At 39.6% G+C, this 13,229-nt stretch overlaps 2 protein-coding genes across 15 annotated transcripts in view; both read right to left on the reverse strand.

Annotated features, from left to right (window-relative positions):
- Positions 1-1,780, reverse strand: part of kif21a (kinesin family member 21A) — a 51,287-nt gene extending 49,507 nt beyond the window's left edge. For 3 of the 6 annotated variants that reach the window (XM_044124342.1, XM_044124343.1, XM_044124337.1), the window contains exon 1: positions 1,312-1,780. In XM_044124342.1, the coding sequence (XP_043980277.1) occupies positions 1,312-1,355 (44 nt within the window). In that variant the 5' untranslated portion in view covers positions 1,356-1,780. The remainder of the gene's footprint in view (positions 1-1,311) is intronic. The other 3 variants (XM_044124339.1, XM_044124338.1, XM_044124340.1) reach the window with 1 other exon arrangement.
- Positions 1,781-3,390: 1,610 nt separating this feature from the next.
- On the reverse strand, positions 3,391-12,525 carry LOC122835619 (proton myo-inositol cotransporter-like). Of its 9 annotated transcripts, XM_044124800.1 has the most exons (13): positions 12,265-12,524; positions 10,633-11,092; positions 9,727-9,886; positions 9,433-9,641; positions 8,266-8,374; positions 8,007-8,170; positions 7,297-7,411; positions 6,372-6,497; positions 6,152-6,270; positions 5,426-5,578; positions 5,067-5,239; positions 3,797-3,865; positions 3,391-3,711 (listed from the first exon to the last, which is right to left on the reverse strand). In XM_044124800.1, the coding sequence occupies exons 2-13, from the start codon at positions 11,075-11,077 to the stop codon at positions 3,703-3,705; spliced, it is 1,851 nt and encodes a 616-aa protein (XP_043980735.1). In that variant the 5' UTR covers positions 11,078-11,092; positions 12,265-12,524; the 3' UTR covers positions 3,391-3,702. The 9 variants fall into 9 exon arrangements, with proteins under 9 accessions (XP_043980735.1, XP_043980731.1, XP_043980730.1 ...); XM_044124796.1 differs by having other exon boundaries at positions 3,391-3,865; positions 10,633-11,089; positions 12,265-12,525; XM_044124795.1 differs by having other exon boundaries at positions 3,391-3,865.
- Between the last annotated feature and the right edge of the window lie 704 nt (positions 12,526-13,229).

Below are 13,229 nucleotides of genomic sequence, written 5' to 3' on the forward strand. Positions count from 1 at the left end.
CTTTAAGTTCCAATGAACATTTAACACTGGAAGACATTTTAAATATGCAAAATAAATCAACAAAACAGAAACAACAAATAAAATGAATTACTTAAGACTCTGTAAACAAAATTTTCCTTCAAAAAAAGAGTTAATTGAGTCCAGAGTGAAGACTTTTTTCATCCAGCTTTTGGTAGAAAGAAAGAGAGAAATAAGAAAAAACGATAAATGAGAATTATCAAGCTAGTCCTAATACATCATGTGATTAACTGATTTATTGCCTAGTGGAGCAGGCCTCAATCAGTCTCTTAATCTATCTCTTCCTTTCTAAAAGGAAAACTAAGGAAAAGGTCCAAAACATAAAGATTAATTACCACAAAACAATATATTTTTAGCAGCATCCTAAAGTAGATTTTACCCAATTTCAGAAAACACAAAATTCCCCACAAAGCAATATTTTATATTGACGCACTTTTATGAGCAAGTACAGACAGACATGGTGGAAAAGTCATCAAGTGCAAGCATGGCAAAAACTGTATTCAAAACAACAAGAAAGGAGAAGAAGAAATCAACAATGCATCGTTTTTATGGTGACCAGAACAGAAACAAAGAGACACTGGCTTCTCCTTAACAAGTCCATCTCTGCCTCCTTACCAGATGGATGGGAGTGGCTCTTTTCAACATGACAGCACGCTGTAATGTAATCATTCCCTAATCTCTACATTTCCTTGCAAAGCAAGCTCGCATGTCTGATCTGATTGGAATAAGGCTGAACAGTGCGATCCATCACTGGATTCTCTACTGAAAGTGCACAGACAAAAAGTAGAGTTGACAGATGCACTGAATGCTCCACCGCCCCTCCTCCTGAAACGTGGCTGACCGTGAAGCTCTTCTTTCAACGATTATCCGTCTCTCTGCGGGCGGCCCTGAGGACAGGACAGGCCAGGCTGCTGGACAAACGGACTCATTCTCTTTGTCTCACCGTGTCTGCAAGCTGAGCCGCTACAACAGATAAACATCACTCCTCCCAGCGCATGATGCCGAGTGCAAGGGGATGGAGCTTGTGCGTGCGCACCTGAGCTTAGCGAAAAAGTGCTCCTTTGTTTTGCCACATCCCACATAAAGCCTAAAAATCTCAACCTAAACCACAATCTCTAAAAGAAATGCCTCCCTCGCAATAAAATGATGGGAGGCAAAGGACGTCTCTGGAGCAGCATCCGCTGCTGATGACCTGCAGATGTTTGCTAGGCCCGCGGGATGACTGACAGGTGGCACCGGGCAATGAAGAGAGCTACGCATTTAGGAAAATGATGGAGACGTTCAGAGACTTACCTCAGTGCCACGCGGACTGAACTTTCATCCTGTCCCGTCGTCATTGCTCCGTAAAAAAAAAATAAAAAAATAAAAACTGTCGAAAAACTATTGTATTGTAACAAAAGCAAAAAAATTATTTTGGCTTATTTCCCTTTGGATAAAAAAAAAAAAAGGAAAACCAGTGCGCACTCACTCCTCGGTCCAGCATACGGCGCTTCTCACCTCGAGTTCAGCGTCGTCATTTTGAGACTAGCGGAAAAACAGCCTTGAAGGTGTTCAAACCATGGTATGAGCTAGAAGTTAGGTGTTGCACCGCATCTTTGTGCCGCTCGGACCGGGTGCTTCAGCTTCGGCTGAAGCTCGACATGCACACTGAAAGAGAGCCACTACGGCTTTAGCTACGGAGAAAGCCATGCGCGCGCGCAGACACGCAAGTAAAAAAAAAAAAACGCATCCGAGCGCTGCCGTTCCTCTATTTTTCTGCTCTGTACACACCGGGAGGGAGCCGCAATGCGTCAGCAAGCCACGCCCTCTTACTTGGAAAAATTGCCGGCGGAATGACGTCATAGAACGACTTTGGGAGAAAAAACAAATACAGGTGTTTGAAGGAGTTTATTCCATGTAGCTTTATTATTCACACCTTCCTCTTCACTGTGACTGAATATCAGCATTGTAAGAGTCACAGCTGTTGCAATTTAAATTTTTGATAGTTTGAAATGTACATTGTTTTATCTTTTTTCCTATTTCTCGTGCTTTGTACAAATCAATAGAAGCATGTTTTTAATCCATTTATTCCCCATCTTCTATAGAAAAGCATAAATGTGAACACATATTTTTTATTATTAAACCAAATGAAAACTTTGATAAGTTGATTTTCTTATCACAAATAAAACAAGCGGTCCTTTACTTATTTATATATATTTAAAAACAATATCAGTTGACATATATGCTTTTTTTCTTATTATTTTTTTTTTGCCTATTAAACCAAAATATGTCATTTTTCCTGTTGTGGTAAAATACAGTAAGTGAAAAACTGGTTAGATTTCCTTGTAATAATAATAATAATAATAATAATAATAATAATAATAATAATAATAATAATAATAATAATAATAATAATAATAATAATAATAAAAACACAAAAGAATATTATTTCCCACTATAAAATAAATATAGATGAACAAGATAGTATATCTTACATTATATCGAAGATTTTGATGATTCACAGCAGTTAGATGTGGAGAATGTCAGAATTATAAGAAACGGATCACTTATGTTCTTTTTTTTTTATTGCCAGTCATTTTATAATCTGTTTAAACATGAATAGCAAATCAAGCTAAATTAATTCATAAAAATCCGATCCAGCTGCAAGCTCAGAGAAAAGTGAGATATTGACATTTTCAAATGAAAATAATATAAATATGACTCATTAATGCTGATTCATTATTACAAAGCATTTTCTTTTCTTATTCAATATCAGAAGATCATGTCAGAGGAGCCAAAAATGGGGCCACTTTTCAACAGACGAAACCAATGGTGCCATCTTGTGGCTTCAGAAGGGGTAAAAAACAGTGACACTTACGTTACGATTACTTACCTTACTTACATCCCAGTACATCATGAGGCTACCTCTACAGCCCAACATTTGTGTTCTAATGAGATATATTATTTGTCAAAATTAAACTGAAATCCTCTCTGATAATGCTAAATACCATATTCTGTAATTAACTCGTTTGGTTGTTTAATTGAATTGGATGATTGACAGTTGGAGAAACACAGCATACCATTCCTTTGTGCATGGGAGGACAGCACTCAGCCTGGCACTTCCTCTTCATGCTTCTTTATTTTTGTAACATTACGACTTTATTCTCGTAGTTTTATAATTTTTATTTTCTTAAGAGTGGCCATAAAACAAATGTGGCAACATTTCAGAGAAAATAAGAGACTTTCCAAACCGTGTGACATTTACTGGCAAAAGTCATTGTCACAAAGGCAAAAAAAAATAAAATAAATTTTTTTTTTTTAACCAAATTTATGTACTTTTTGTAGCAAGTTCATTCCTACCTCAGACACAATTATGACACTAACAGAAAAAGGTAACTGTAATGTTTTATTTTTGCACTTGGGACAGAGTTTGCGTCGTTTTACAGCGCAAAGCGTCGGCATGCGTTCGTGGTTCGTAGAAAACAGTTGCCACCATAAAACATACAGATACAAAGGTCTTCCAGTGTGTTGGACATTTTGTGCAATTTGCAAACATCTCAAAATCAACAACAAAAGAATGGTTTAAGTAAGAAATCTTGTACAGTTTGAAAGTGCCCACAGTACTACATAATCAAAAAATCACAGTGTTAAAAAAAAAAAAAAAAGACTCCTGTTTTTATCTTGTTCAGGGACACCTGGCCATGATTATCTGAGCTGCAACAACAAGGACATATGATTCATAACAATATTACAAAATAAAGGCAAAGCTTTTAGCACTTCACCTTGAGCCTGTACTTACAGTGATATAGGCTACGGCGCAGTTTGAGGTCACTGCTCCATAATGTGCCGGCCTGTAATCTGATGATTGCTATAAAAAAAACAATAACAATGTAGGAACACAAACACATTCCAAAATGTAAAAAACAGTAAAAAAAAAAACCAAACAAACAAAACATTTGGCTTACATAGTGCAGACTTTCACCACGAAAACAGCCAACCACAATCGGTTGTTTTCTTTCCCCACCAGCGCAGATTAGGAGAGTAAACCCACGTCAGAGAATTTGACAAGAATGTGTTTTGCAACGTGACGGAAATCATTGGGAATCTGCATGGATCTTACGAGCAAAAACACATTCTTGCTGGTGTCCCATGTTTGAACTCTCCCAGGCGTAAACCACAGAAGGAGGTGTCAGACTGAAATCATGCAGTTAGCAGGAGGTGGAAATCCACGTCTCTTTACGCTCCAGAATGGCTGAGGAGAACTGAAGGTTTGGTCCCTCTGATCTTTTTTTTTTTTTAATATTTCTGCAGCCAGATGATTGTTCCATTCATAGAAAAGAGAGTTTTCTGGATCACAGCAATGATCTGTTTCTGTCACCTTTAGAGGCTTGTTTCCCTTTTTAGGTGGAAAACAACAGCTAACGTATTAATACCTTGAGCAATAGTCAGCCGTTAGCTGCGTTTCCATTACAAATGTCGGCAAAACTTGGTTAATAATCTGCTAATGTCGTATAAGCACAATTTCACAATTGTGGTGTTTCCATTAAATAGTAAATACAATTAAAATCACACACAAATGAGTTTGTTCACATGAAAAGTCATTAAAAAAAAGCATTCTTCTGACGGACTTCTTGCCATCTTCTTTGTCGTTTCTGCCAGTAGTAACTGCTAGATGTTAATCATGTGACTCGTATAATGCAAAAAAGGTTTCAGTTTTGAGAAATCCACCAATCTTGATACAGCAGATAAACCACCTCGACCTAGGGCAAAAGCCTTTTAATCAAAAAAAGTTTTTGTCGAAATTGCTGTGCTTTCATTAAGCAAATTTATTTTTGTGATCCTGATTTGCGCAATTGCATGGCCAATGGAAACAGTTGATGATTTCTACGGCAGCATGATTGTCTTTCCTCCCTGCATAAGCAGTCTTCAAACCGAACAGAAAGCAGAATCAAAAGAGAGAGAAGATTTAAAAAAGAAAAGAAAAAAACCCAACCAGAAATAAAAAGCCACCCGCTCTACTCTGCATCTGAGGCGTCGTTGTCAGAATGGAGGTAGTTGTTGCCTTTTACCCGGATGTAGTGGACGTGGCGGTCGTCGCTCGCTGGCAAATCTCCGCAAGAGCAGAGCTGCCTGGTGAACAGATTCTCGATGTCCTCCAGCTGTAAGCCCTTCGTCTCTGGCAGGCAGCAGAGGACGAAGAGGAGCCCCAACACCACCAGGCCCGCGTACAGGAAGAACACACCTGGGAGACAGGAAGTCAAGCGAGGGTATCTGGTGATGTTGTTTGTTTTTTGTTGGAAACCCTCAGTGGATTATTATGTACACACCAGAGCAGAGAGTAAATACTCTTGTGGAAACATTTTAAATGAAGACAAACGAATTACAGTTTAACAGACCGATGTGCAAGTGTCCTGAGCATTACCCTTACCGTAATACGTCAGATACTCTGCAACATGGAGAAAAGTCAAAGACACCAGCACATTGAAGATCCAGTTGACGCCAGCAGAGCAGGCGTTTCCGGTGCTGCGTGCCCACAGCGGGTAGATCTCTGAGTTCACCGTCCAGGGCATCGTGCCCATACCTACAATACACATAGCGCCTATATTAATTCTATATGGCTGAAACAATTAATCGGATAAATCGCGATGAATCGAGGAATTTTCTTTCAACTGCAGATGCATCTTTTGCCACAAATGATCAAGCATGCACTAAGAGAAAGCTATGTTGTTGAATTTTAGGCGATAAAATTGTTATTTTCTTCTTTAAAAAAAAGAAATTGAATTATTTGGGGGCGGGTCCACATTTCTAATCTTGCATAAAACGAGCTTAAGTTTAAACGAACAATCTGCAGAATCTGCCAATATTTGTATCAGATTAACCGGTCACAATAATCAATGGAATAATCTATCACTAAAATAATTAATTGCAGTATTTGCTAGCTGTTAGTATTTTACTGCAGGGAAAAATTTTTTTTGTTTATTTATTTATTTTTTTTCTCAATTTTATGTTATGACAATTCTTGCCATTTTGTGAGAAACCAAAGTTTTGTAACTAATTCCTATTAAACATATGTCATAAAAAAACAACAAAAAAGACTCATCTTTACATGATAAGCCACTTGTTATCTGTTTGAAAAGAAAAGAGGTGATCTGACCTGGAGCAAATGATGCGAGGTAGAGGATGAGGCCCAAAAGAACAACCCAGGAGTACGATGTGGGACAGTAATTGTAAGCCCAATATGGGCTGAAAGATTCTTCCGTCCGATTAGAACATCTGGATGAAAAAAAAAAAAAAGAAGGAGGAAAGCAGACTGGTTTTAGATCTTAAATAACTCTACAATACGAACTCAAAGCACATGTGGACGATGTTGTGACCTTCCCCAGGCTGCGTTGTCGGGTGATGCCGGACTGACAGGAACGCAGGAGGAGTTGAACACGCCGGCGTCGTTTTCGAGGTAACAGAATCCACAGTCTGGATCCAACATGCACGGTTCACAGGACCTGGTAGAAGGAAACATGATTAACCTAAACATGCCTGCAGAAAAAGAAGACTCTCATAAGAAATTAAACATTTATTTAAAAAAAATAAATAAAAGCCAGCTAAGTACTTAGAAATACGGAAAATTTCTGCCCCTTCCACTCGTGTTTGAAGGGGCAGTATTATGTGCCTTCCACAAACATAGTGCCATTTTATAGCATGATCAAGTAGCTATGTTACCTTCAATGTTAAAAGAAGTATTCACTGCCAAGGGGAGTGAATACTTTTTACAGGCATTGTATGCAGCCACGCTTTATGAAAGGCAAATTGTGGGTCACCAGTATTTGTAACTTGCATTAACTTACAATCTTGATACATTGCTCTTCACCCCAAATATGCGGCATAAAATGTTTTGACTTGCTTCGCTTGTCCTTTTAAAGTCAGTGTGTCTTTTTACTGCAAATGGGAAGTTGGAATTTCAAATAAACACACATGTGAAAAGGAAACCCAGACAGACAGGTTTACAGACTCAGAGGAGCAGCTTCCTTTGCACATGTATTTTATTAAATCAATTCCTCTAAATATACCATGTTAAATGCAGAGAGCATGACTTTACTTTCATTCTCAAGCAAACCAGAAAACGGCTGAAATTAATTTGTGGGTAAAACCAAAAGTAAGAACAAAAGTTTAGCCTTCTGAGGAACAGCCACGGTTTCATTTAGTGCAGCAGTGGAACTTAAGACGCCATCTTTGAGCAGTCGGTTTGCTAGAATTGGAAACAGAAAAAGGGAAGTGACTCCTTTCTGAATTTGATTTTCTCACCCATAAAGCCTGCAGGTGGAATTGTGAAAGTCGATGGGGTGGAGCGTAACAGGAGGAGAGTGTTGGGCCGACAGCAGGAACCCGACAGCCAACAAAGTCAGACTCAGTCCAGTTCCTACGTCAGAGTAAACAAAACCACTAAATAAAGCTTTGAGACAAACATTTCTGAAATTTAAAGGGACAGTATTATGTGCTTTCCAGGCACATATTGGCTTTTTATAGCACAATCAAGTAACTATGTTACCTTCAGTTATAAAAAAAATGCTCTATATATCAAATATGACTTTAAAGAAATTTTACATTGTAATTTGACGCCTTGAAATTAGGCCTCTGTCTCTTTAAGAAATTCCTGTTCTTTCTGAAACTCCACCTTCAAGACGTCATCACAACATGGCTCCAAAATTAACCCTTTAACAACATTTTTTACCAACCTTTCACTGAGATGAAGCTCTCATAATGAGCTCCACTGATGCTCAGTTCCACCAGATGTTTGCTAACTGCTGCTAGCTAGTCTGAAGGAGCTGAAAAGGGGAGTGGAGAGTTTCTCTTTGAGACAATATTCCAGGTATGTTTTTGAAGAGGGAATAACATTCTAACATGGTGCACAGCTCAAAAAGGCTGATTTCACAAAACACTGCCCCTTTAAGAAGTCCTCATGCCATTCAAACTACCTTTCAAGCTAAAATGTGATAATCTGAGCAGTTACAAACCTAAAAGACTGCCCAGCGTCAGCTTCCTGCGGCCTACCCTCTCCACGAGCCACACTCCCACCAAGGTGAACACGAAGTTGGTAGCTGAGGTTGCAGCAGCCAGCCAGATCGCCTGTTTGTCTTCCCGCACCCCGGCCATCTGCAGGATGGTAGCACTGTAGTACCTGAAAACGAACAAACAGAGCGGTGAGGATAGCAGAGAGAGGTAAAAAAAAAAAAAAAAAAAAGTGTTCAATGTGACAAGACAAGCAGGGCATACATGACTGTGTTGATCCCAGACAGCTGCTGGAACATCTGGAGGCCACAGCCAACAATGAGAGCCCTGCGAGTCGGTCCGTAGCTGAGGATGCGCAAAATGACGATGCCTCCTGCAAACCAGGAGTTAGAGTTTCCAATGTGACATTAAAGCTGCAGTATGTAACTTTTATGAAAATGCTTTTTTTGTTTTTACATATTCATTAAAGCCGTCCCCCTGTCGTGACAGTATGATATGAGACAGATAATTTGTGGAAAGATCGTTCTCCTTCACCTCCTCCCTGAGCTGCTATGGCATCACTCTGACAAAAAACAACCAATCACAGCCAGGAGGTGGGGCTTAGCGCTGCCACTCATCCTCATGTACGCGGCTGATTGAATGATGGTTTGGTGTTCAAAAATAGCAAATTTAAAGTACTGGCAGAGGGAGAATAAGGGGTAAAATGTATTAAATTAAAAATGAAAAAATTTGTTTATTGTGATTTTTCTTTTTGTTGTTGTTCCTTCCGTTTTACTATCTCAACAATAAACAAAATGTTTATGAAAAATTTATATCATTAAAGATGCAAAACATAAAAAGGACTTATGGCTTAGTAAAAGAAAAATAGACAATTTCCACATTTTCCACATTTTTTGGGTCATCAATTGTTTTCTTTTTTTTTTGCCAGATCTTTACCATTCTTGGCTTGCGGTCAGGAGTCAAAGAAAATCATGTCAAGGGCCACAAATCACTTAGAGCGCAGGGTTCCCAACCTTTTCCGTGCCATGGCCCCCTAAAGTTCATTAGTTTCTGGCCAGGGACCCTTTTGCCAACCCACAGACAATGCTAATATGTAAAGAAACATCAACTTTTAGAATGTTTTGCTTTTATTCACTATTCAATAATCATTACATTTGTTTGACATAAGTGCTGCCTCATCCTTCCTTATTTTAGTCAGTCAGGAGCTATTAGGGCTTATTTGTACAAGGGCAGTTCCTTTGGTCTTTCTTTAATCTAAAAAGTCATTTAAAAACTTACTAGATTCAGATGTTTTATTTTGTTTCCCCATTTCTTCTCTCCATCTTTTTGAGGCCCCGTAATTTCCCATGGTGGCCCCTACTTTAAAAAACACTGGTCTAGAGAGCCGCATAAAAAGCTACGGGAGCCTTGAGTTGGACACGTCTCTCAGACCTGATCCCGTTTCGTTCTCCTCCTCCTCGATGCTGGTCCTGATGGTGTCATACTCCTCCTCGATATTCCGGTCCCCCCAGATCCGGCCCAGGACTTGGCGGGCCTCCTGACTCCGGCCTTTCTGCAGGAGCCAGCGGGGGCTCTCCGGCAGGAAGATGAAGCCGAAGAACTGCAGCACGGCAGGCAGGACGGACAGACCCAGCATGTACCTGGGATCGATCGGGAAGAAGTGGGAGGAGGACACTGGTGAACAGAAATCATTAGAGAAAAAAGGCGACATTTCGGGTCAAATACCTCCAGCCGTCATGACTCAGGTAGCTGAAAGCCCCGTCCACCACACTGGCTATGAACTGGCCACCAGTGATGAAGAGAGAGTTGATGGTGACCAGTTGACCTCGCAGGTGTGGAGGGGAAACCTCGGCAATGTACACGGGGACCGTCATAGAAGCAATGCCTGTTGGGAAGAAGAGGGTTTTTTTTTGTAACATATAGAATTTGAGAAGATAACCTCTGCCTTATAGCAAAGAGTGGCAGCATCAAGGAAAAGACTTGAGACTAAGGCGGAGAATGACAGTCCAGGAAAGCGTCAATCCTTAACATCAGGACCTGACTTCAGGAAGGGCATACAGGGGAAGCAGCGTGGGGCCCTGATTTTTGAGGGCACCAAAGACTTTTTCTTTTTTTATAAATTAAAGCATATTTTTCAAATGTTGTACTTCATATCAAACTCATAAGCCAACATCAGGTGAGTTGTATTGGGATGTGTCTGAAGAAAAACAACATCCACTTATTTGAAAGGTATTAAGTTGTTGCTGATGTGTAGGAAAAACTGGTAAATATAACCCTAAATTTACTCGCAGCAAAAAGTGGCCTTAATGTACTAATGTGTTTTATTATATATTGCAAGTAACATTTTGGGGGGTGGAATAGCTAAAAAAAAAAAAAAGAAAATAATAAAAAGATTATGTGTATTTAAATACAAATTTATGTAAATTTATATAGAATCTATGTTTTTTATGTACTGGGTATTACATTTACGTCTTGATTGAAGAAGATAACTCTGTATACCTTTGTGTGAACTGAGAATGATTATCTGGGGGGGGACAGAAATTTTCTGGGGTGGGGGTCATGGTCCCTATGTACCCTGCTTGAGGTCGCCACTGATTTATACTCTTCACTTCACCAATTGGAGTTACTCACCGATGCCCAAACCCACTGTGATGCGACCAACAAGGAGGACCACTTTGCTCTGGGCGACACTCATAACAATCCCACCGCCACAGAAGATGAAGCTGGCGATCAGGATACAAATCCTGCGCCCCAGCCACCCATTCAGGAAGCCCCCGCTGAGGGCGGAGAGCGCCGCGGCTCCGACGGTGCTGGACACCAGCAGCTCCTGCCACAGGGCGCTCAGGTGCATCTCCTTCTTCAGGAGCAGCATCGCTCCGGAGACCACCCCCGTGTCATACCCGAAGAGGAATCCACCAAGGGCAGAGAAAAACGCCAGCAAGTAGACGAAAAACGGGGTCGTTGAGGAGTCTTGATCCCCGAGGCTCTCCCCGGCGTGTCCGGACGGAGGTCCAGTGAGACTCCGCTCTCCATCCTCTGCAGCTGTCTGCCTCCTGCTGCCTGTGCGGTTACTCATCTGTCATTGAAGCTGCTGGACACAGGAGAAAGCCGTGGTTAGTTAGTTAAACAACCTGCGCTTTTTAGGAGGCATGACAGCACCAAGTTAGTCAAACTTAACCTACTATCAGGTTAACAACAAGCGAGAAGGTAGCGTTTGCTATTTCTGCTTAATATTCTGTCACCGCAGCGGCGACAGTCGCAACGTCGTGAGAAAAAAAGCCCAAACTGCACTTTGGCAGTAAACTGACAGGGGTCATTTGTTTATTTACCCATCTGATAGGAGACTGCTAAGTGCTCGGGGCGGCCATGTTTGCGTGACGTAAGCAGTCTACAAAAGCGTGTTAGTGAAAAAGAGGAAGAAACGCGTTTTTAACTAAATACTACTGAATTCCAGGCATCAGTAAATCCATTGGTACAGTTTAATTACAAATACAGAAAAACATTCTTTCTCCCTGAAAACGTGACTTTTTTTTCTTTAGGGAATAACGACGTTATCAGAAATTTTCATTATTGATGCAAAGATTGAGATTTAAGATTAGTCTAGTCTTTTTGTGGTTTACAGCTAGCCATAGTTAGTGAATGTTAAAATAGCTTGTCTGAAGAATTTAACCTCAGCAATTCTATCTTACTGTTATTTACACAACTTTAATTTATAACCTTAAAGCCGAACTATGTTTTACTATGTTCCTGCCCCTCACAATATGGCGGAGATATTGACGCACGACCTCCGGAAGCTCGTCGCTCGTCTGTTTTTCGAGTTCAGTCAAAGCAAGTACACTTCAACAACCACGGTCAATGCAGTGACTGTGTCACAGTTGAAAATCGCTGCTTTTCGGTACGTTTCATTAAACCAAAGTACATTTGCTGACACCAAGTCAACATCCGCAAACGTCGACTCGATCAATTTTCTCTCACTGGTTGTTTCCATAACCACATTAAATAGAAAACATTTAAGAGCAAGAGCAAGAGCATTTAAGAGCAAATAGAAAACTATTTGCTCTTAAATGTACACATTTAAGAATGTCTTCATTTGTAGAGAGCTCATAAACTAATTTAATAGATCCAAATTCGTTGGACATAAAATGTTCAATCCTCAAACTGTTTCTTTGACTCAGACGAATGATTTGCTTTGCTGTAGTTATTATTTTATATCTATTTTTTTCTTTCTTTCTTGTTATAATTGTATTACTTAGATCCACTTACCTCCTAAAAAAACTTCCAACGCTCTGCTACACAGCATTTCTTCTTTGGCAAACAGGAAGCTTCTGTGGGGTCATATGATATTGCCGATTAAAGGGACAGAAGGAAGGCGGCGGCCGTCCAGGTGACGTCGTAACCATGGTCGTAACCTGTTCATCTGGATGTTCAGCAAGAGAGACTCAATAAGGTTTAAAGTTGTTGTTTACACAGACCGACGGACTTCGACTAATCATCCACGACTGAGTTGCTTTTTTTTTCTTTTTTATCTGCACGCACTTAGTTCCAGTTTCAAGACGTCATGTTTTTTCGTATTTTATTTATAAAAGGACAACTTTTATGTGCTCATTCCACAAAAGTTTTATTTCTTTTTTTTTTTAATGTTCAGAATGTATGGGATCACCGTAGTGCCATAAAACATGAATATGAAATATGAAGAAAATTTAGAAAAAAATAAAGAAACTCTCTATTGTTCAGTGAGATATTCACAAGTCATTGCTGACTTGCTGACCCAAGTCCAAGACTACATACAGATACATGTATTTTGAAAAAAAGATAAAGGGTCAGACTTGTTTCATTAATAAATACAAATATGCAAAAAAAAAAAAAAAAACATTTAAAATAAAAAGAGTGCATAAAATCTGTTAGGATTTTTTTGCTTAGAGAAAGCCATGTCCAAACCTTTACAACTCTAAACAGTAAGCAAGTTCCAAGGTGGGCTACGAGTTACACAATAAATACATTAGAATGTTGAAAGTTGCCATAATGACATCATCGTCATATCTTTATTCCAGACTCAAACAGACAGAATAGGCAATGCTTTTGATAAAATTAATGCTTATTTTGCTCTGAAACAACCCAAACATTGCATTAAATGCATCCATTTAATGCAATGTTTATGTTAATGCTGACATTAAACTCATACTGAAAAGTTTGAATCTTTTAGATAAGGTAAACCCTGACGTTCAGCT

The sequence above is a fragment of the Gambusia affinis genome, linkage group LG08, assembly GCF_019740435.1.
Source record: "Gambusia affinis linkage group LG08, SWU_Gaff_1.0, whole genome shotgun sequence".
Lineage (NCBI taxonomy): Eukaryota > Metazoa > Chordata > Actinopteri > Cyprinodontiformes > Poeciliidae > Gambusia > Gambusia affinis.